The sequence below is a fragment of the Rhinolophus ferrumequinum genome, chromosome 7 (genome assembly GCF_004115265.2).
Source record: "Rhinolophus ferrumequinum isolate MPI-CBG mRhiFer1 chromosome 7, mRhiFer1_v1.p, whole genome shotgun sequence".
Classification (NCBI taxonomy): Eukaryota; Metazoa; Chordata; class Mammalia; order Chiroptera; family Rhinolophidae; genus Rhinolophus; species Rhinolophus ferrumequinum.
The window spans coordinates 16,174,713-16,199,338 of NC_046290.1; the positions used below are offsets into that span (position 1 = coordinate 16,174,713).

The window sequence follows — 24,626 nt, forward strand, 5'->3', positions numbered from 1 at the left end:
AGGCAAAGAGAGGGAGCAAGGGATCAAATACATACTTGTAGAAATAATGACTGAAAGCTTCCCTAACCTGGTGAAGGAAATCGACATACAGGCCCAGGAAGCACAGAGAGTTCCAAACAAGATGAACCCAAACAGGCCCATACCAAGACACATCACAGTTAAAATGGCAACAGTTAAAGACAGAATCCTAAAAGCAGCAAGAGAAAGATAGCTAGTTACTTACAAGGGTGCTGAAATATGACTATCAGCTGACTTTACTACAGAAACTTTGCAGGCAAGATGGGAGTGGCAAGAAATATTCAAAGTGATGAAAAGCAAAGGCCTACCGAGATTGTTCTAACCAGCAAGGCTATCATTTAAAATTAAAGGAGAGATAAAGAGCTTTCCAGAAAAGAATAAGCTGAAGGAATTCATTATCACCAAGTCAATAGTGCAGTAAATGTTAAAAGGGATTCTTTAAGCAGAAGAATGGTGAAAACAAAGTAACACATATCAGAAATATGAATAATAAAATGGCATAACTATGTACCTATCAATAATCACTTTAAATATAAATGGATTAAATGCTCCATTGAAAAGACATAAGGATAGCTGAGTGGATAAGAAAACAAGACCCAAGCATATGCTGTTTACAAGAGACCCACCTCAAGTCAAAAGACGCACAGACTGAAAGTAAACGGATGGAATAAGATATTTCATGCAAATGGAAACAAGAAAAAAGCAAAAGTTGTATCAGACAAAATAGACTTTAAAATAAAGACTATAATAAAAGACAAAGAAGGACACTTAGATAATAATAAAAGGATTAATCCAACAAGAAAACATAACCCTAGTAAATATCTATGCACCCAACATAGGAGCTCCTAAATGTATAAAACAGATATTGACTGACATAAAGACAGAAATCAACAGTGGCACTATCATAGTAGGGGACTTCAACACCTTACTGATACCAATGGACAGATCCTTCAGATAGAAAATCAATACCAAAACAGTGGCCTTAAATAACACAATAGACTAGTTGGATTTAATTGATAATTTTAGAGCATTTCACCCCAACATACAAGAATACACATTCTTCTCAAGTGCACATGGAAGGTTTCCCAAGATAGACAACATGCTAGGCCACAAAACAAGTCTCAATGAATTTAACAAGACTGAAATCATAGCAAGCATCTTCTCTGACCACAGTGTTAGAAAACTAGAAATTAATTACAAGAAGAAAACCAGAAAATACACAAACACATGGAGGCTGAACAACATGTTACTAAATAATGAATGGGTCGACAATGAAATTAAGGCATCAAAAAAAAAAGGATACCTTGAGACAAACAAAAATAAAACACATGACCCCAAATCTATGGGATGCAGCAAAAGCATTCCTAAGAGGGAAATTCATAGCAATGCAGGCCTACCTAAAGAAACAACGAATATCTCAAATCAACAGTTTATCTTTACACATAACGGAACTGGAAAAAGAACAACAGAATGAGTCCAAAGGGAGTACAAGGAAAAAAATCATAAAGATCAGAGCAGAAATAAACAAAATAGAGACCAAAAAAGAATACTAAAGATCAATGGCACCAAGAGCTGGTTTTTGAAAGGATAAACAATATTGACAAATCTTTAGCCAGACTCATCAAGAAAAAGAGAGAGAGGACCAAATAAATAAAATTAGAAATGAAAGAGAAGAGGTGACAACACACATCACAGAAACACACACAAAAAAATAAGAAAATACTACAAGCAATATACGCCAACAAATTAGACAATCTGGAAGAAATTGATAAATTTCTAGAAGCATACAATCTCCCAAGGCTGAATCAAGAAGAAACATAAAAATTGAACATACTGATTACTATCAACAAAATTGAATCAGTAATCAACAAGCTCCCAACAAACAATAGTCCTGGACCAGACGGCTTCACAGGTGAATTTTATCAAATATACAAAAATGAATTATCACCTATTCTCCTCAAAATTTAACATCCATTTATGATAAAAACTCTTAGCAAAGAGGGAATAGAAGGATTATATCTCAACATAATAAAGGCCATCTATGATAACATCATACACAATGAGGAAAACCTAAAAGCATTCCCCTAAGATCAGGAACAAGACAAGGTTGCCAACTTTCACCACTTTTATTCAACATAGTACTGGAAGTTCTAGACACAGCAATCAGACAAGAAAAATAATTAAAAGGCATCCAGATTGGAAAGGAGGAAGTAAAATTTTCATTATATGCAGATGACATGATATTATATATAGTGAACCCCAAAGACTCCACCAAAAAACTATTAGAATTGATAAATGAATTTAGTAAAGAAGCCGGATACAAAATTAATATTCAGAAATCAGGTGCATTTATATACACCAATAGCAAACTACCAGAAGGAGAAATTAAGAAAACAATCCTTTTTACAATTGCTTCAAAAACAATAAAATACTCAGGAATAAATTTAAACAAGGAAGGAAATACCTGTACTCAGGAAATTATAAGACATTGAAGAGAGAAATTAAAGAACATATAAATAAATGGAAACATATACAATGCTCATGGATAGGATGAATTACTATAGTAAAATGTCCATACTACCTAAAGTTATATATATATATATATATAGATTCGGTGCAATTCATACCAAATTACCAATGACATTTTTCACAGAACTATAAGAAATAATCCTATAACGTATATGGAACCATAAATGACCCCAGATAGCCACAGCAATCTTGAGGAATAAGAGCAAAGTGGGAGGTATCATGATATCAGACATCAAATCATACTACAAGGCTATAGTAATCAAAACAGACTGGTATTGCATAAAAACAGACACGTAGATCAATGGAACAGAATAGAGAGCCCAGAAATAAATCCATGCCTATATGGTCATTTAATCTATGACAGTGAAAGCAAGAATTTACACTAGGGTAAAGATAGTCTATTTAATAAATGGTGCTGGGAAAACTGGATAGATATATGCAAAAAAAAAAAAAAAGAAGAAAGGAAAAAAGGAAGGAAGCAAGGGAGAGAAAGGAAAGAAAAGAAAAAAAAGAAAGAGAGAGAGAGAGAGAGAGAGAGAGAGAGAGAGAGAGAGAGAGAGAGAGAGAGAGAGAGAGAGAGAGAAAGAAAGAAAGAAAGAAAGAAAGAAACTGGACCACAATTTTATGCCATATAAAGAATAAATTCAAAAAGGATTAAAGACTTAAATGTAAGACTGGAAACCATAAAACTCCTAGGAGAAAATATAAGAAGTAAATTTGCAGACATTACCCTTAATAATATTTTTATTGATATATCCCCTTGGGATAGGGAAGCAAAAGAATAAATAAATATGTGGGACTACATCAAACTAAAAAGTTTGTTCACAGCAAAGGAAACCATCAACAAAACAAAAAGGTATCCTACTGAATGGGAGAAGACTTTTGTTAATGATACATCTGATAAGGGGTTAATATCTAAAATTTATAAACTCATACAACTCAACATGAAAAAAAAAACCCAAACAATTAAAAAATGGGCAGAGGACATGAGGAGACATTTCTCTAAAGGGGACATAGAGATGGCCAACAGACATGAAAACATGCTCAACATCACTAATCATTAGAGAAATGCAAATAAAAACCTCAATGAGATACCACCTCACTCCCATCAGAATGGCTATCATTAGTAAATCAATAACAAGTGTTGGTGACGATGTGGGGAAAAGGGAACCCTCGTGCACTGTTGGTGGGATAACAAATTGGTGCAGCCACTTTGGAAATCAGTATGGAGGTACCTCAAAAATTTGAAAATGGAACTACCTTATGGCCCAGGAATTCCACTCCTGGGTATTTATCAAAAAACACTAATTCGAAAAAAAAATATATGCACTCCTGTATTTACTGCAGCACTATTCACAATAGCCAAGATAGGGAAACAACTGAAATGCCCTTTGATAGATGATTGGATGAAGAAACTGTGGTACATTTATACAATGAAGTATTACTCAGCCATAAAAAAGAATGAAATCTTACCATTTGCAACAATATGGATGGACCTAGAGAATATTACGTTAAGTGAAATAAGTCAGACTGAGAAAGACAAATATTATACCATATGATTTCACTTATATGTGGAATCTAAAGAACAGAATAAATGAACAAACAAAACAGAAATAGACTCAGAAATATAGGAAACAAAACATAAAAAAACTGATGATTGCTAGATAGGAGGCTGGGGATGGGAGAAAAGGTGAAGGGATTGGAAAATACACATTGGTAGTCACAATATAATCATGAGGATATGAAATACAATTTGGGGAATATAATCAATAATGTTGTAAAGATTATGTGGAGTGCCAGATGGGCATTGGACTTCTCAGGGAGATCGCTTCATGGATTGTGTAGGTGCCTGACCACTGTGCTATACACCTGAAGCTGAAGTTGAAGAATATTGAATGTCAACTATAATTATATATTCACAGGATGTAGAGTATGACATAGGGAATGGAGTCAGTGGAATTGTAATAGCTATATATGATGTCAGAAGGGTAGTAGATTGGGGAGGGGGGTTATCACTTAGTCAGGCGTGTAAATGTCTAACTATTACATTGCTTTGTACACCTGAAACTTAAAAAAAAAAAGTGCTATGTACATATGTATATTAAAAATAAATAAATTGAATAAAGTGAGCAGTCATTTTGATGCTGAATATTGTACATAGATATCTGTGTTTCTTTAAAATGATACAACAAATAATGAAAATTTTGAATCTTTCACATTTGTATGTGTTTATCACAGCTCATGTTTTCAGGCTGCTGTTAGAAAGAAAAGGAAAAAAAAATTGAAACTAATCTTTCTGGAATGTTCTAAAAAATTTTGAGAAAACCAAAACAACAACCCAAAACCCGTTTTCCCTCTTTGACAGAAGGCATGTAGGGGAGTTTCTAAAACTATACTATACCTGCATTGAACACTGCTATAATTATATTATTTTTAATTCTTAAGACTCATCTCAATCTGACATATTATTACTTAAGAATCTGAAAAGTACAAATAAAGTGATTTGGTTACATTTTAAATGTAGAGCTGAAACCGTGAAATAGTGTTCTGTACCAGGGTCAGACCAAATACCTGAAGAAGACAAGCAGATGGTACGATCCATGTTTCAGGGTTAAGAGCTGAAGCCAACCATGAAGCTTATGCATGCCTTGCCCCAAAACAGAGACAAATTTAATCACTTGTGCTTACCACATTTATGGACAACTTATTGAGAGACCTTCTTATCTTTCAGTGTGTTAAAAACTTGAAATAGAATTTCATGAGCTCTGCATTTACCTGCAGAACTCTTTCCTTCAGTCTTAAACATAGGCATAATTACCTAATGGGGCTAGCAGTGGAATCTGGGTCCCTCGCCATTACAGTGCCAATGATTGTGCCCACTTCAATATCTTCATGGACCTCGAACAGATAGGAGGATCTGCTAAAAACGGGAGGTTCGTCCACATCTTCTATGGAGATTTTCACAATTGTCGTATCTTTGAAGGGCCCTAGGTAATAAAAACGTGGGTCCACATGTGTATTTTCTGCTTCAACCTTTAGAGTGTAAAGTCTTCGGCTCTCGTAGTCAAGTGGCTGCATAAAAGAAAACATCATGAAATTAGAGTGAGGGAAATTGGATTATATGTTCCTTCCAAGTTATATTATGATTTTAAAAGCCTGGTTGAGTGCTTTAACTCAAGTTCATTAATTGTAAATAAACGAAAGTAATAAAAATAACAATGTAATATTCACATATCAATAGGAATCAATTTTTACTTTTTATATATTCAATGTGTGAGACTTCAGAACATATGAAAATGAGATTTGAAATCTTGGAAAAAATGGCAAAGATTGAAACCTCAGATAGTGCTTCATTACAACAAATGGGCTCACAGATGATGTGCTTGTATGTCCGTGTGTGTGCTGAGGTATTGGTTAATTTTTTTTAAGAAAAACGTTCAGTTATCTTTTTAAATGTATGTTGTGATATTTCCAATCAGTTTAATGGGCTCATGGTACAACATAAACTTTATGAAATTTTGAAGACTAATATAAAATTTTCAACAATTATGTGAGACTGAAGATAAAACTTTTGGTAAGGAAAAAATAAAATATGTGGCAGCAAATTGGGAATTAGGTTATATTATGAAACAAAAAGGATCTTAAATATTGATATAGTTTAACCATTACAAGTATACTATCAAGACCCTCACCTCTCATCCTCTCTAAAAAGTACGTTTTGTTAACCAAAAAAAAATACAAACAAACAAAAAATTGCAGCTTCAGATTACCCCAATCTTCTTCGATGGTCACTGTCCATTTAAAATCAGTTGGTTGTGTACCTTGGGCCATGCAATAGAATCTCAGGATAGTTTCACGATTAACCAGGGCTTTAGTGGTTACTTTATGCATAGAGAGGGTCCAGGATATTTCAGTGGGACCTAAATTTCATTGTGCCTTATTTTTTTTTTTAATAATAATGGTACTGACTCTATAATTAAAAAAAACAGAACAAAAAACTGTACCTTTAAACTATCAATGAGCATATGTTAGCAGAAAAGTTTAATTTATGTAGCAGAAGGGAAAATGTGAACAATTAAATTATCTTCCAATCCATGCTGTCTCTTTTTATTTGTAACTCTAATTATTGCTTCATACATCTGGATAGATGGTGTGCTGCTTTTTATGCCTCCAACTGTGATGACATATTGTCATTATTAGCTATTAACTGTGTGTGTGTGTGGTTGTTTTTTTGTTGTTTTTTTAAGAAAACGATGTTATAATGGAAGGCTTTTATTAATGTGGCTCAGAAATATAATCACACATATATTAACTTGGCCTTGTAAATTGTGTAAAATCTCATGTTTTATGTTTCAGTCAACGAAACGTTTGGTCAAAATGTCCAAGGAAATCTTTGGCTTTATGTCCCTCAGACTTATGCACAATATAAATTACATTTGAACGTGATGGTGACATTTCTTAATGGATAATGCAAGAGTGGATGGTACATATTGGAATCTCTACTTTCTAAACAGTCGGATGCTTATTTATACTGAGGCAGTGCACCTTTTTCACAGTTATGATGCCTTCCTGTGTGTCCTTCTCAGTTATGATGTCAAACATATCAGTGCCATCACCGTCAATAATTCGGTATTCAACTTCAGCATTTTTCCCAGTGTCAGCATCAGTTGCCTTCACACTTCCAATGGCTGTGCCAACAGGGGAGGATTCAAGTACTCGAAGATGGATGGTGTCTGTAAAGAACAGAGAGAGAGAGAGAGAGAGAGAGAGAGAGAGAGAGAGAGAGAGAGAGAGAGAGGGAGGGGGAGAGATTTCTCAATAGAATATCGAAAGATAATGTGACACGAGAGAATATTATAGTCTTAAACTCTACATTCGATGTTGACTAATAATTTGAATACACAATACAAATAATATTAAAATCTAGGTTCAGAAAATGTGGAACTGTGGAACTTGGGAGTATTTGGTCATGTATATTATGAATAGTGAGTACCAACCGCTAACTGTATTAGGAATTCTGATTTTAAAAATGAGCATATTGTTTTTGAATTTGCACAAATAACTAGAGATCAGCTTTGAGTGCATGTATGTACCTGTGTGTGCTTATGCAATCCTAGCAAATTATAAAATAAGCAGTGAATATTTATATTTAATTATTTTTCCTTTTGTATTTAGTTTTGTACTACTCAGCTTATTTCTACTGGCAGGCAGAACATTACAAAATTCCATGAAATCAGCCATAATCAGGATAAATTCTATTTCTACTTGCGACAAGAGAAACAAGGGATAGTCTGTGGCAGAAATACAAAGATGCCCTTCAGTGTCAATATAAAGACACTACATAGTGACAAATTTCTCTCCATTCCAGAGCAAAATAAGAATTTACCCAAACCCCGGTGTGCATAGATTTGCTTCCAGCACGAACAATCTCTACCGCTAATGAGATTTGTGTTTTGCACTTGATCACTATATACTCTAACACACAGATCAATCAACCTGAAGCACCCTTCTGATTATAGCACCTTCTTGCTCATAAACCTTAAGCAATTCTTCTTAATATACATAATAAAGTGCAGACCTCTTAGGCATTCATGCTCTTACTGAGTATATCTTCCCTATTGTATTTTGCCTTTAGTCACTTCCATGAAATACTTGTCTTTTTTTTTTGATTAATACTTAATTTCCTACATCTCTCTTTATATTTTTTGTATGCTATTTCCCTCATATGAAATTCTCTCATGTCCCACCCCTCATATAATAACAATGCAATTAACCAAATCTGAGAAAATGGCATTGTTATGCGCTGAGTATTTGGGTGTCAACATTCATATCTTAAACCCCTACCCTACACTCAGTCCCTCAGAATGTGACTGTATTAGAATGCAGGGCCTTTAAAGAGGTAGTTAAGGTTGAATGAGAATATGAGGTGGGCCTTAATCTAATATTATAGTGTCCTTATAAGAAGAGGAGATTTAGACATAGACAAGCACAGAGAGAAGACCATGTGAAGGACAGGGAGGAGATGACCGTCTGCAAGCCAAGGAGAGGCCTCAGAAGAAACCAACTCCACTGACCCCTTGATCCTGCACTTCCAGCTTCCAGAACTGTGAGACACTAAGATTTTGTTGTTTCAGACACCCAGGAGCTGGCACCTTGTTATGTCAGCACTACCAAACTAACACAGGCCCCTAGCACCTACATCTGCTCTAGGGAAGTCATTTCTTAGGAGACATAATTAAGAATCAGTTTCTACCACACTAAAGTTAGCCTGCTAGCCTGTATTCTTTGTTTTTTATTGTATTTTTAAAAACTTTTCTCTCTGTCTTTGGTAACACATTGTTCATAGCAACTCTCAACTCATTTCCTGGCTATTACCTTATTGGCTCTCTTTGCCTTTGCTGGCTCTTCTAAAAAAGAAATGTCTGTCCCTGGATATTCATATGGCTCCCTCGCTTATTTCCTTTAGGCGACTATTTAACTGTGACTCCCTCAGGTGCTGTCACCCATAACCTTACTGAAATAACCTTACTGAGAATACCACTCAATCATTCTTCATATCACTTGCCACTGCCAGGCATTATTTTTCTTATTTATTTGTATGTACCATGAGGATGTGCTACAAAACAGGGACTTGTTATTTTTTTTTCACCATTATATTCCCACTGTATTTTTTGAGTGTAATAACCACTATCTATGAACTTAAATATTGGAAAATGAGTAATTTCCTAACTATTCTACCTAATTATTCTATTTTATTCTTCCTGTTATTTGGCCAAATCCAATTAAATCTCTGATATTTTCTACATGCTGCAGGTACACCCCTGCAAAACAGTAATCTCATCAATTACTCAGCTTCATTGCTTACATTAATTACTCAGAGCTTTAAAACTCTTTGCTTCCATCCTGCTTCAAATAAACCATACAGAGGCTGGTCCTCCATAAATGGGCTCCGTTTTCCTGTCATTCTTTCCCTTAATTTTCTCCATAAAACTAGTCTACTTAAGGTTTTTCCAATGTGATTTTCTTACTTTAATTTAATATACTTTATTTCCTATGAATGATAGTCCACACAATTCTTTGCCTGACAACCTCTGACTTTTCCTCTTGAATATATATATATATATATATATATATATATACATACATATATATATATATATGCAGTAGAAGCATATATATATACAGTAGAAGCATATATATATATGCAGTAGAAGCATATATATATATATATATGTATATATGCTTCTACTGCAGATCATCATATATAGCCTACTTACTGCAAGAACTGTCTTTAAAAAATAAATCTTATAGAAGCAGCACCTCAATATATTGATTTATTACATGATAGCAGAAGTTGCCTTTCTACACTACAAACAATGCTATCACTGCTCTATTGAAAGTACTTACTACTGATGCTAGGATAAATTCTTAATTTCTTTATTTGGCTTATAATGTCTTATAAAATCTGGTTTCTGTTAAAATCTTCAGTACCATGATTATCTTTTCTAAAGTCTAGAGTATACATGAAATACAGCCACACTAATGTTTTTTGAATAGTGAATATATTCAAAAATTTTAATAAAGGGAATAACTCTTGTTTCATAATGTACAAATATGTCAAAGTGCCAAAAAGCAAGGTAACTATTTGCATTTGAAATAAAAAATCTAATTATGTCTTTGACATAAAAATTTAAATAACACTAAGTTATTCTCTTTTAATATATTAGGTGATCTTTGTTTCAGAAATAAAATATCTGTATCCTTCAAAAGGAATTTAGTATGCTGTGATATTTATAACATTAGCATTAAAGACTTTTCAGCATAAGAGAAAATGCTGTACTGTAAGAGAACAAAAGTATTTAATCGGAACACTGGGACTAGAAATGATTATACAGATTTTTATTTATAAATCCAGACTTGTAAAGTAGCTGCACTTATTGATTTAATTGTTGTCACTGAAAAAGGTCTAGAATTTCATCCCACTAGTGTGAAACACAACCTTAATGCCCAAACACTGGTCACGACTGAAAGTGTTTTCCTATAATATAAACGGAATCTTCCTGGAGATTTATTGTTTCTAAGTTTGAGGAATGAAAGGGAGAGTAAGATTAGGATTTCTTGAGACAGAAATTAAGTGCCACACCAAAGATTAATGAGATCATAGAAAAGTACAAAGAAACCAATCAACTTGCTTCTACTAGCCAGCATTTTGAAAATTTGATCATCTAAAAGATAATTTAGTTGATTAAAGTACACTAAATCAGATTTGGTGTCAGGCAATGCAAGACAGCTAATTCAGTTCAACTTCTTAGCTGAAAAACAATACTTATAGATCACAGGTAGAGACAGAGACACACATTTGAAGGTATTAAAAAAGTGCAAGCCCCAAATCAAAGGGAAAAAGAGAACCTAGAGAAATAAGTAGAAAACTGAAGCCTGTTTTTGGTTTTTGCCATTTTTATAAAAATGGTATTTGCCATTTTTATAAAATTGTTCTTTATTTTTATTGTGTCTTAAAACAAGGAGGACATGTGTCAAACTCCACTTAATCCACAGAGTGGTTACTCAACAGCAAATTGTCTCCATAATAAACTAGGACTGGTAAATGTTTTGCATTCAGTGGAAAGGTGATCACAAGCCACCCTAAAAAAACATTTTGCATTCATAGTATGGGTTCAGGTGACCCTGGAGGGCTATAATTATACAGACATAGGCAGCTTTAAGTGCTAAGGGAGAAAGATGTCACTGTGGCACCACAACCGAAGGGGCCAAGGACCCATCATCATAAGGTAGTCTAACACCATTTCAGGGAGAATCTGTACATGGATAAGAAAACCACTGACATTACGCCACCTGGGAGGACCCTTCTAGCCTGTCTCTTCTCATACCTTTCTCCCTCCACTGTACAAAAGTGAGGGACATTAAGGCCCTGGAAAGATGTATTGTAGCTCAGTGAAAATATAGTTGTAAATACTTAACTCAGAATACAAAGAGAGGCAAATGATGGAATCAGGTGCCCTAAGATATAGACCATAATATCAGATACCTCTTGGGGTACACATACCCCCTCCACATGCATTTATAAACACATATACATACATGTGCATAAAGACATATGCATACATATGTATATGTATATATACACCAATACATACATATACACATATGCAAATACATATTTATCTGGTGTGTATATGTAGTCTTAGCAAAGTAATACATATTTAGTATTTTAATGGAATATCTTATCAGCACTCTTTACAAATAAGGTTTTGAAATTTCCCAGCGAAGATAAGTTCAGCATTGCCAAGTACTGCAGGTTTCTGCCTCAATTAGCACAAGATGTCCCCTCCCAATGAACATCATAAGTTTCTTCTCTTTTTCCTCAGTGTTTCAAAATGCTTGAACTACAAAATATTAAGTGATATCTGTATATTAATCAAATTACTTTACTACCAAAGACAACTTTAGCCTACATGGGAGAGGGATTATCCTGAGATTTGGTAATTTCCAGTTTTATCCTGAAAGGACCCCTTCTTATTTCCTTCAGACATGCAAACTTTAGATAAAAACTCCGAGAATGTATCTTTTTGGCTATCTACAACATTCGTAAACTTACAAAAAAAAATTCTAAAACTTTAATGTACAAGTAAATGTAGGTCAATATTTTAATGATTTTCAGTAAGGAAAGGATGTCTAAAACATGACAAATGATCATGAAAGCATAAAATAAAAGGTTGTTAAATGAATCTATACTCAAATTAACAACATCTAAATAAAAAATAAGAAAGTGAAATATGTTACAAATAAAGAAAAGAGGATAATTTCAGCACCCATATTGACTTAGTATGTCTGAAAGTCCATAAGAAAGATAAGAAAAATTAATCAAGAACACAAATGGAAAACAATTTACAATAGAGGAAACAAGAAAGACAAATAAACAAGGAGAAATAGACTGGATCTTAATTAAGTAAGTGCAAATTTCATACCATTTTACACCTACTAAATTAACAAAAATTAAGTCTGACAAAATCAAGTGTTAGTTATGTGCTATAATAGGAACTATTATGCACAGCTGATGGGTGTTAAGTTTGGCACAATTGCTTTGGGACATGTATTATTTTCCCAAATATATTATGTATATGGTTTCCTAAAACGGCTATTAAAAAGCACCAAAAACGAGGTGGCTTAAAACAATAGAAACGTATTGTTTTGTAGTTCTAGAGGCTAGAAGTCTGAAATCTAGGTATGTGACAAGGCCATGCTTTTCTTGATGGTTCTAGGAGGAGAATCCTTCTTTGCCTCATCAAGCTTTTGGTGTTTGCCATCAATTCTTGGCATTTCTTCGCTTGTTGATGCACACTCCAATTCCATGGCCTGCATCCCTGTATATTTACATCATCTTCCCTCTGTGCATGTTTTTCTCTGTGTTCAAATTCCCCTTTTTTTACAAAGACACCAATCATCCTGGATTAGAGCCCTAACCCTAGTGACCTCCTTTTAACTTGATCACCTCTGTAAAGACCTTATTTCCAAAGAAGGTCATACTTTGGGTCCTGGGAGTTAGGACTTCATAATATAATTTTAGGGGACATGATTTAACTCATAATTAAAAAGAATAAGGGATTATACTATGTGAAGTAAAATGTTAGCATAAAGAAAACCACGCAATAAAATATGTATGAGAATAGTTGCATAAATGCCATACAGAATTATCGTTTAAAAAAAAAAAACAAAAAGAAACAAACAAACAAACAAAAAACAAAAAGAAAACCCAAATGTCAAACCATGAGAATAGGTAAATATACTGTTATTATATAATCACATGTCATGACAAAATACAAACATGAACACTGTGAGCTACATTTATGTGGGCAAAATACAGATAAATTTTAGATGCAAAATTCAAAGTTGAAAAACTCAAGTTTCAGAAAATTATGTATAGTGTGATACTAGTTTATAAACCATAAACAACAAGAATTCAATAACATTTTGTTTGGGGAACATAAATATTATATATATGTAAATATATATAATATTATATATATGTATGTATAATGTCTCTCTATATAATAACAATGAAAAGAAATGAGTGTCAGCCCAAAAACAAAAACACTAAAAAGCAACAATAATAAAGAAAATCAAAAAGCAAAAAATAAAGCAAATAAAACCCTCGAGCTGAATCAGATCAACAAAGCAATTAATGTGGAGTCATCACATGCAAAATATATGAAATATATGTAGATTCATATACTTTAAGTAAAGGTATTCATAAAAAAACTCTCACTAGAGAGTAAAAAGTGGCTAAGTATATTCATATAGAGCCAAAACCAATACATAGGTATTAACAATATAATAGTTGAAGTTAAAAACAAAAAAATAGAAATGGCTTAAACAAAAGATGAATCATCCAAGGAGAGAATTAGTGAGCCAAAAGATCAATGGAAGGGAGTATGCACAATTAAAAACTAATATATTGTGAGTTTGATTTAAAAAAGAAAAGACATGGATCTAAATGTCAATAGACCTTTCAAGGTAACCCCAGATACTACAAAATTATTAAGCAATGTCATTTAAATTTAATGATAAAATTATTTTGAACCTGAATCCTCACTCTAGCCACCATATTAATCAAATGTGATAACGTGGTAGTTTTAGACTCAGCAAATTTCCCTCCCTTTGGACCTTTTAAAAAACCTAATGAAGAATGTGTTCCAGGAAAATAAGAGAATAAATTAAGATAGAGGAATACATGAGATCCAGAAAGCTTTGTATCCAGCTAGGAAAGTAAAAAAGAAGTGTCTGGGATGGCAGGTTTTCCTGAGCTATGGAGATTAGATACTCCATGTTGGAATGGAAATACTGAGGGCTCCAGGTTTGGAACTCTGAATGTTGCCCAAATGAAACCAAATATTTTAGGCTATCCTCTAATAAATTCTGAGCAGCTGCACATGTAGCATATTAAAACCAGAAATTGTAATACTTGGGGAAATACAATTTTGCTAAAGAGGATCACTAATAATTAATAGCTGAAATTATTGTATGGAACATAAAATGCTTGGCTTTTGCTCTTAGACTTCTGAGAGGCAGAGTATGTTCTATTATACAGTTTGGCACAAAAGACCTAAATTTTACAAAGTTAATAGTGTACTATTTTTATAAGTGCATTTTGAAAATTACAAGTTATTTTTAGACAATAAAAAAATCTTAGATGAATATGGTGCTTTAGTGAGAATGCTGTTGGGATAGAAAGACAGAGAAGAATGGTGGATATAAAAGATTTTTCATAACGTATTTATATTTGCTAAGATAAACAAGAGAAACTGAAAAAAAGTGATAAAATTATGTTTGGTTGAGAATAGACTGAGATGTTACTAAGCTTCACTTTCATCAATACTGAAAGGAAGTCAAAGGTTTAATACATAAAAATCTTTCAACATCTAAACGGTAAGAAAATATTAGTTAGAGATTGTAGTTAAACACTGATGAACTAAAAAATGTAACAGTTTAAGATTGTTTTCTGTCAGGATTAGAGATCAGGGTGAGAAAGAATGGAAGGGGTGGTTAATTTTTCTTTTTGAAAAATCATCTGTGAATTTAATATTTTGATGCAAATTATTTTAAAAGAAATTAAACAGAAAAACTTTCTGATAATATTAGAGATTATCAGGTTATGGTAAAAGTTTCCACATCATGGATATACATGTGAGAGAGAGAGAGAACAAAAGAAACCTTTTTTGTGTTATTAATTTTTTTGTCACATAGATTTCACTGTGAGTATTGTCTCTGGGAATTTGTTCTCCTACTTTTTATTTTTAGCTTGGACTTTTTAAAGATTGCTTGTATTTTTAGATACATGCTTAGATTCTGAAAATCTGTCTGCTTATTGTAGTTCTTGTTAAGGATCCAAAATTATTTATCACTTCATTTTATTTCCTGGTTGGTACAGAGATTATTTTCATTATACCATTTACTTCACTTTGATTAGAGTAAGCTTTATCCATGCTAATTTTCATTACCTTCTGAGACTTAAACAGCGACGAGATCATGCTGCATTGGTTCTTATTATAATAAGTCTAAATTATATATCCATTCTCTTCTACAGTAATTTATTGGAAGGGACACACACACACACACACACACATACACACACACACAGTAGGTGAGTTGTGTGTGTGTGCATCTACGCGCATACATATATTTATTTTTCCTTGAAACATTAATTAAAGTGTTTCAAGGCATTCCATGATATCCAGAGAAGCCATGGTTAAGATTGAGTCCATTCATCAAAATAGCATAGATTTATTTCTGTTAAATAATTCAAGGAACTATATTATAAAGATACATATGTTGTGTATACACATACAATACACACATCTATGATTGCTTTGATTACATGGCAACTTTAGTAATTAATTCATTTAATAAAATATCATTCAGTGCAGAAGATACATAATTCAATAATGCTTTCTCTGGAATTATTATGTTTATGCTTATAAACCAATTTGAGGACAAGATTTATTAAGCCTATTTCAAAGTTAAAAAGTATATTTCTGTATTTTAAATGTATGAGAGATATTCTTTCATACTTTTTACTCATTTCCAAGACTAGTCTGTTGACCTTAAATATCCTAGTTTGTCAAGCAAACTGGCATTACTTTAATTAAGATCCCGCAAGGATGTTTATCATGTAGGGATAACAGCAGGAGGGGAACCAGAAAGGAGACAGAGATTGTCATGTATACACTGGCCAAAGGAAAGTTGAGCCTGTCAGCCCTCTAAAGTTTCACCTTTCCTTAAGACATTTATTTGCATGCTCCTTATTTTTATCTTACAGTTGATGGAGCTTTAATTATGTGGCACGCTCTCCATTTTCCTATCAATTCCAACTTACAGTTGTTTCAAATTCACTCCCAGCTGTCAGACTGAATCACCTGTTTTCTCTGTTAATGTTTAGAGCAGAGAAATATTTCTTAGTTTGGTTATCGATTTAAGTACAAAGACATGAATTTGAGGAGGAGAGAGGTAATTGCCATTCTGTATCACATGTGGAAAGTTATATTTAGAAGTAAAAATCTAAAAAGTAATATTGCAAAGGCTTCTTAGGGACTGAGCAAAACATACGGCTCCATAAATAAGCGTACTTTGAGACTTACTGACGACCTCACACAACACTGGAATTTTCATTATTAAAGATTTCAAATTAATCTGATGTCGTTTTGCCTTTTTTAGGAATCAAGATTAAATATTCCAGGTCACTTGTTCAAAAAACAAAATTTTCTCATTAGGACCTTTGAACTTGAATAGTTTTCTAAAAAGCTGCATATTTGTGTATTAGAAATTCACAGCTCAATGTAAGAGGCTTTGGAGGAAAGACAAAGTAAGAGATGTGACAGGGTGACTTCCTCAGGAACAACAAAAGAGATGCCAGAAAATAACTGAGAGGGGAGAAAAGGACAAAGTCAGGTCTGGAGCTTGGCAACAAATAGTTACTGTTTCGTTTTAATAAAAACCAATGAGGTTCAAAGAGATATAATTTGTCTTTTTCCTTTGTTCCCTGCCCTTGTTTCTATTCATTTACAAAAGAACTCCACGTTTTCAGAGTTGAGATTAAAGAAAAAAAAAAGAAAAGAAACACATATATGAATCAATAAAATAATTTAACATTAGTTTAATTCTTTTATTTGCTGTGTGGGTAATCTTATTGTAACTTCTCTATGCTGCATAATAATCTCGAATAATACTTGCTGTAAGAAAAATGACACAATTATGCACGTTTATAAACATTCCATTGTATAATGTTTAAAAGATGTTTCTTAATGAGCTTAACAGGAAGAAATTAAAAACAAGATAAAGCTCCTCGGAGGAAATTGCAGAGTAGTTAAGGAAATTATGCAATGCTAAGTGGGCATTTAGGAGAGAGGAGAGGAGAGCTGAAAGTCACACCAGAGATTGACAAAGGATTGAGGCTTTGGAACTGAAGACTCTCACCAGAGAAAAGACAGAAACCTAAATTTGCGAGCCCTGGAGACATGATCACCAAGTTAGCTTTGGGCGTTTAATTTAAATTAGAGCAAAAAGAGATGCTGAACAATGTCTTAGTTTCCTGTTTGTGCCATTGAGAAAAGGACAAGACAAAGCTTTCAGAGAAGTTGCCATTGATCCCCAGACTAGGGAAACCATCCTGGTATAGTTCTTTGAAATTGTCTCTAAGTTGATTGGCATCAATGGATACACACAATTGCAATGTGTAGAGACATAAAAAGCATATAGGCTTTAGGGAGGTTAACATAACTTTAGTCATTCATGAACATATTACAATCTATCAAGTACTCAGTCTCTTTGCAATGTGTCTCCAAGTAGGCATAGCAAAAACTCTGCAAAAGCAGTCTGAGTCTAAATATACTTGCACAGCTAGTTTTATATCTATTTATCTATACCTATACCTACCCAGAGGTATTTTCTAAGTTTGTTCTAGAGGAAACCATAATACAGAGGGAATCCCGTTATGCAAAATACCAAGTAGTTTAGTTTAGTTTAAGGCACTTTCCACTGGAGAGTCCCTCATGGGTTTTTTTGTATAATTTCCACACAACACTCTTTCTCTTAGGGAATTACATATTTCATCACACTTGCGGAATTGTATATTTCTCTAGTTATGTCACTTTAAACATTGAGCCAAGTTGAGATCATACATGTCTGTTTTCACTTATATATGATGTTTGCACCTCATTTCGTGAACTACTAGATATTTTAACTCCACTATCCTTCAATATAGAATGTTCAAATCAAATTGAAATCCCTGTGTCTTTCTTCACAAGCTTTTCTGGTAGAAAGCTAGAAAGTATTTTTTGCTCTCCCCTCACCCTCAAACTCTTTATCGACCTAATTACTACGTACTGGGTATCACCCCCTTAAATATTTCTCAAATCCCTACTCTCCTCAGCATTAATTCAGACTCTCGTCAACACTTGCTCTTCTGATCCAAGCAGTGTGGTTTATTGCTGCCAAAATAATTAGTCAAAATGCAGAACTGTGCCTGGTGATCTCCTAAACAATGCTCCCTTAGATAAGATATGTGGCATTTTATTTTTGTACCCAACCCTTTTCATAATGCTAACACTGCCTATCCTTTCATTCTTATGGTTCACAAACCCTGCTTCAAAGCCCGGGGTCCAGCCATAGCAAATCAGACACATTTCCTTGAATGTCACCTTTGTTCCACCCTAACAAAAATGCTCTCCCCTCAATGCCCCTTGTTTTCCTGCCTAGAAAACTCTTAAATAATATTCTCTTTCTTTCCTGATCTCCTTACATCTGAAGAGTTAATAATCATTTTATGATTTGTGTTGTAATGTGCAAGTATCGTATAAATGTTATTGCATCATTCTCCATTATATGTGTGTACACATATTAGGTTTGTGCAAAAGTAACTGTGGTTTAAAAGGTTAAAAATAATCTCAAAAACAGCAATTACTTTTGCACCAGCCTAATATATATACACATGTATGTGTATATATGTATATATACATGTGTGTATATATACTTACATTTATGCATATATCTATGTGTGTGTGTGTATATATATATATATATATACACACACACAAAACCAACATCTACATACAGAAACAAAGAGTGAGAGACAATATATGAGAGAAACTGCAAACTACACTATAACAAATTAAAGGTGTATGTATGGGTGTTTGAGAGATAGAGAGAGGGAAGGAGGGCGGGAGGGAGGGAGGGAGAGAGAGAGAGAGAGAGAGAGAGAGAGAGAGAGAGAGAGAGAGAGAGAGAGAGAGAGAGAGAGAGAGATTGCGTCTGCATAACCTTTCAAAATGTAAATCATTTGTAGATTTGTCCTGTATTTTATCTCTCACTTTAACATTATTAGTTTATTATTATTTCCTAGTATAGTTCCTACCACATTGTAGGGCTTCAGTCAGTGTTTAATAAATCAAGGAATGCTTTAATCACATTATTTCTTTGTAATTCTTACTAATTATAGGCACTGGAACCATGGTGAAAATCCCACAAATATTTGAGAGTATTTTGGTGGTCACAGAAAAATCATAGCTATATCTAACAGTGCTTTTGAAAATAAGGATATTCTTTTCTATGAATAATAAAAGAAGGGGAAAAGAGACATTTTTAATTCCCTTCTTTCTCATACTAAAGCATCTTCCTTGGGAAATACCTGACTCTCTCTCTAGTTGAAATGTACTTGATAATTTTGAATTATGCAGATCAGCCTGGGGCCTACATTATCTTGGAATCCCCAGCAGATGAGAGGTTGACTCTATTTACAGAGTGAAAATCAGCATTTATTAAATTAAATCTCTCTTGTACCAGGAAAGGATTAAAGTAGTCTCACAGCTCACTGAATGTACACGTCTTAAATCCCTGTGTATATCATATAGACATTTCATTGAAAGGCCATGTATCATGCAAAGTGTTTATTTATCTGTCCAAATTTGTTTACTTAACTGATCCCAGCAAAGGAGCCAGTCGAGTTGGGTCCTTACGTATTGAAAAAGTACCAACCAGCAAAGATTTGATTTTTCTGTGTTTGTATTAAAATGGACAGACATTTTAAGAATTCAGTATGCCCTACCTGAAGTTGTTCCTATAATCTATATAGTAGTGAATCAAGAAATTAACTAAATGTGGGATACACTGGGAAAGACAAAAAGAGCCTTTGCTATACAGATTTCTTTCTTGGTGTAGAAGTTAAAAGCACAGACTTTTGAGCCAAAGAACCTGGGTCCCCAACCTCTAATTTATTTCCTGGCAGACTTAAGTTTGTTTCAGGTTTTTATTTTTAATCAACAAAAAATTATCTACCTTATACAGATTTTGTGAAGATTAAATAAGTTAATATTTATACAGAGGGTGCCAAAAATGTATACACGTTTTAAGAAAGGGAAAAAAAAAACAAAAAACTTAACATTGTAATACTCAATATATATGAATAACAAAAGATGAATACAAGTCATGTGTGTATATTTTTGGGCACCCTCAGTATTTTATTCTATAGTGTTTAATGTACACTGTAAAACTGTGCCTATCACTATTATTTTTATCCTGCTGCTTTTTTTTTTAATTTAGGCAAAAGAGAAAATCCATATTTATGTATTTCAATGGGTTAATTAAGTCAGTAGCCAATCAAGGTAATTCAGATAAAAGAAACAAACATAGATATGAAATATCTTTTAGGCTCTGATTGATTCTAGAATTGTTTACTATTGATTATGAATTGGCTGCAGGTGTGCATAATCTTTAGTGATAATTTGGTGCAAAATATAAAAAGATGATATCAAAATACTCAGAAAATTAGGGTCCAATTAAATTTATTTGCACAACCAAAATGTCCCATCACCTATTATTTTTCTTAATATTAACTTTCCTACAAGTAACTAATTCTGTATTAATTTTCAGAACTAACAACGGAATGGTGAAGAACTGATTTTTTTCTACTATTTTCATCAATTAAAAAAAAAATGTAGTAGATAGCAATACATTCACTCTTTTGAGTGTGCTTGGGATAGATCTGGAAGCTTATATATCAAATTCTCATAAATTTGATATTGATTACCTATATACAATGTATCCTGAAACATATCTTAAGGAGATCAAACATGAACACAAACATGATCATCACTTAATCATATGATATCGGCCTGCAAGGAGCCTGAGCAATCATATATTTTGCGTGCAGTTAATACACTTTTGCCCCTCACCAAGCCTCAGCTCAACTGACATTACATATATGTACTTGTTACTGGTCCCTGTCTTCTACTTGTCCACCTAAGCTGTGTGCAAATACGTCTGTGACAAAGCTAACAGACCAAGGCCATGGTTTTAGGAAAGTTGGGTTTCTCAGGAGCCCATACTGTTAAACTGAAGGAAAAAATAATCTACTCTCTCTGTCTGTTGTCTCTGTGACAGGATGTGTGGGAAAGCAGCTAAATGTGAATTAAGGTCTGTGATCTCCTTGAACTATGCTCTAGAATTGGCTCATTTGTGCATTGGAACTTTCTCACCGAGTCTACTCTGCTTACTTTTCCTCCTTCTTCTTGAGTCCTAGTGAAATGTTGCCCCAACCAAGAACTGGGAGCAAGTCCTAGGCACCACCTGGTTGGCTGAGACCTTGACCATCTGCATAACTGCTTTTGTAAACTCTTTTTCTCTAGACCTGCACTTCCTTTGTGCTCTCTTTTTTTTTCTTTTCTTTTCTTTTTTTTAATGGATTTGAGAGTCATATCGCACAGCATTCTCTGAGGTATTAAGGCAAAGATGCCTGGAACAGCCTGGCTTCCGCAGATGAGCTATCCCTTAATCGCCGACTCTGACCTGGATAAAAGTCAGTATCATACTATTTTCTCAGAGATGCTTTAAAAAAAGGGGAGGCAGGCGTTTGGGCACAAATGCTCCTGTTATCCAGTTGGTTTTGCCAAGTCCTACAATGATCAGGTTCCAGTAATTTACTGTTTGTATAGACTTTTCCCATGGAGTCTATTTTGTTTCTCTGATTTTAGGGAAAGAAAGAAGTAAATGAGGGGAATGAGACTAAAATATTCAAATGGGAATATCAGGAGGTTAAACATGAGGAAATATAGTATTTTTCTACGTTAGCACAATGAAACATGTCAAAATTCAAGGACCATTGAATGTTTGACTGGTTGGAGAACAGGAAAATTTGCACTAGTGTCTTCATTTATAGAAGCATTTATTTCTCTGTATGTGGTAAGTGCATTCATTTTGTTGTGGTTGCCAGGATTATAGGTCTCTCCAGACTTAAGGTATTTGGTTGGACATAAAAGAATTACAATGTAGCATCAGAACAAGGAAACAATAAGATTAGAAACATTAGACCCACACCTTCAAAAGGAAAAGAGAAGGGGAGGAAATCTATGTATGGAACCTATTAAACGTTACAATTACTATTGAAGACATTTTATATACGCAACCTGATTTCTTAATTGTAACACTGTGAGTATTGGATATGCAACAACTGAGGCCTAGAGAAGCTGAATTGCCTAATTTTACTCAATTTCAGTCTTTGAAATTATTGAGGCTTCCTTAGAGACGGCTCCCCTGTGCATCCTTCTTAAAATAGCATCCCTATCCTTCTCTAGTCCTTTATCCTTCTTTAGGTTCTTCACATCACTTCCCACACTACCTGACATTAAACTGTACATTCATGTGGTTGTCACTTTTTTGTCTACACCTTTAACCAGTCGCTCAGGCTCCTTGCTGGCCAATGTAGCCTGATTCCTGCTTAGAGCCTGGGATGTAGGAGACTCTCATAAATTCTTTACTGGCCCACTCTTCACCCAGAATATCTTCTAACTACTATCAGATATTCCTTTTCTATGTTATTTTCTTATACATCTCAGCTTCTTACTGCGCAGGCTTTATTTCTTGAATCTTCTTCCTGCCTGTTTTTTATTGCTCAACTTGTTATCCTCAAGCTTCTTCCAAAACAATAATGATTTCTACTTAAACGACCTGGGAAAGATCATCCACAATTAACCTCTGTTATGTCAATCCCAACAGCTGCTATCCAGTGCTAATTACTGGACTTCTTCAAAGCAATTATCACTTTTTTCCCCTTTCCATCCCTTGTTATTCTGTTTTTCTTAGAATTATCAAATTGCAAAAATATATAAAAAAAATAGAAAATACAGGTACGCAAACATTAGAGTCATTTATTATTTCATCACCACAAATAACCCTGTCACTTTGAAGCATGTTCTTCTTTTCCTGTGCAGAATATGCCCTTTCATAAATTGGCAACTTTGCTAATTTCCAACTTCATGACCTCTCTTTTCCTGTTCTTATGGCTTACGGCAGTTGTAATAGTTTTAAGAAAGGATTTAGGTTAAGCGACAGGTTCTCCCAAAATAGCTTCCCCTGTAAAGGATGAATCAGTCCCTTTTTCCTCCCCATTTTGGACGAGTGCTGCTTCTCTGTACACCCATTGCACTCTGCATAGTTTCGTTACCACACTTATCATTTCATATTGAAATATCTTGCTAGACAATAAGCCATTGATAATCAGAAATCAAGACTTATTAATCATCATGTGCTTAACTGGAAATACAGTGCTAGAAGGTAAGCAACAGATTTTGTCCTTCAGTTACTGCTTTTAAAATTAAATTAAAGCACTTTAAATAATCCAGGATTCTGAAATAATTTCAACAGAGATATCTTTTTGAGTGAAAAAGACAATTTCCATCTAGAGCAAAAAAGCAGAAAATACTTTTGGGACTAAGTTTTTCAGGTGTACCCCAACCTTCTAATCTATTGCCTTTCTGTTAGATTCATTCTTCTGCACGTTATATGAATAGTCACATATTTATATACCTCTAAAACCACAAGATCATAATGATCACTTACATCCGGCACTTGGTTATGTGTTGGTTAATACCACTGACAATGTACTGTTGTCAACGTTACTGTGAGTGTAGGGCTCTCTGATCTCATGTCCCACCACCTCTGTGTTGTTTGGTCTGATTCAGCCACACTGGTCTTTAGATCTTGACATACATCATTCAGTTTCTAACCTCAGGATTTCTCACATGTTATTCCCTCTACTTAGAAGATTTCCCCCATCTCTGTGTATGGCTGGGTCTAATTCATCTTGAAGTGTTCTTACAAAAATATCACCTCCTGAATGAGACCTTTCCTTATCCTACCCCTGTCACACACATGTTCCTCTTTTTTATCCAGGACCTGGTACGTATACAGTGCGTTTCCTTAGGTATGATCTGCTTCCCCTGCTTTAATGATAGGTCATAGGAACCAAAAAGCAGTGTTTTTTGTTTTTTTTTTGTTTATTTGGGGGTGAGTTTGGGGGGCAAAATTCATATATCTAATTTCTAAACTAGTGTTTGGTACAATAGTATTCTCAATAAATATTTTTAGATAAATGAATATATGATTTCACTTGAACAGTTCCTCATGTAACACATCAAAATTTCTCAGCCTCGGCACTGTTGACAATTTGAGCCCAGTAATTCTTTGTCATGTGAATTGCCAGGATATTTAGCAGCATCCCTGGCTTACACTCACCA

At 34.0% G+C, this 24,626-nt stretch overlaps 1 protein-coding gene across 2 annotated transcripts in view; it reads right to left on the reverse strand.

The window, feature by feature from the left end:
• LOC117024421 (cadherin-10) overlaps positions 1–24,626 on the reverse strand; it is a 147,611-nt gene that overhangs the window by 23,460 nt on the left and 99,525 nt on the right. For both annotated transcript variants that reach the window (XM_033109750.1, XM_033109749.1), the window contains exons 6-7: positions 7,093–7,280; positions 5,366–5,619 (exon numbers count right to left, since the gene is read on the reverse strand). In XM_033109750.1, coding sequence (XP_032965641.1) covers positions 5,366–5,619; positions 7,093–7,280 — 442 coding nt within the window. The remainder of the gene's footprint in view (positions 1–5,365; positions 5,620–7,092; positions 7,281–24,626) is intronic.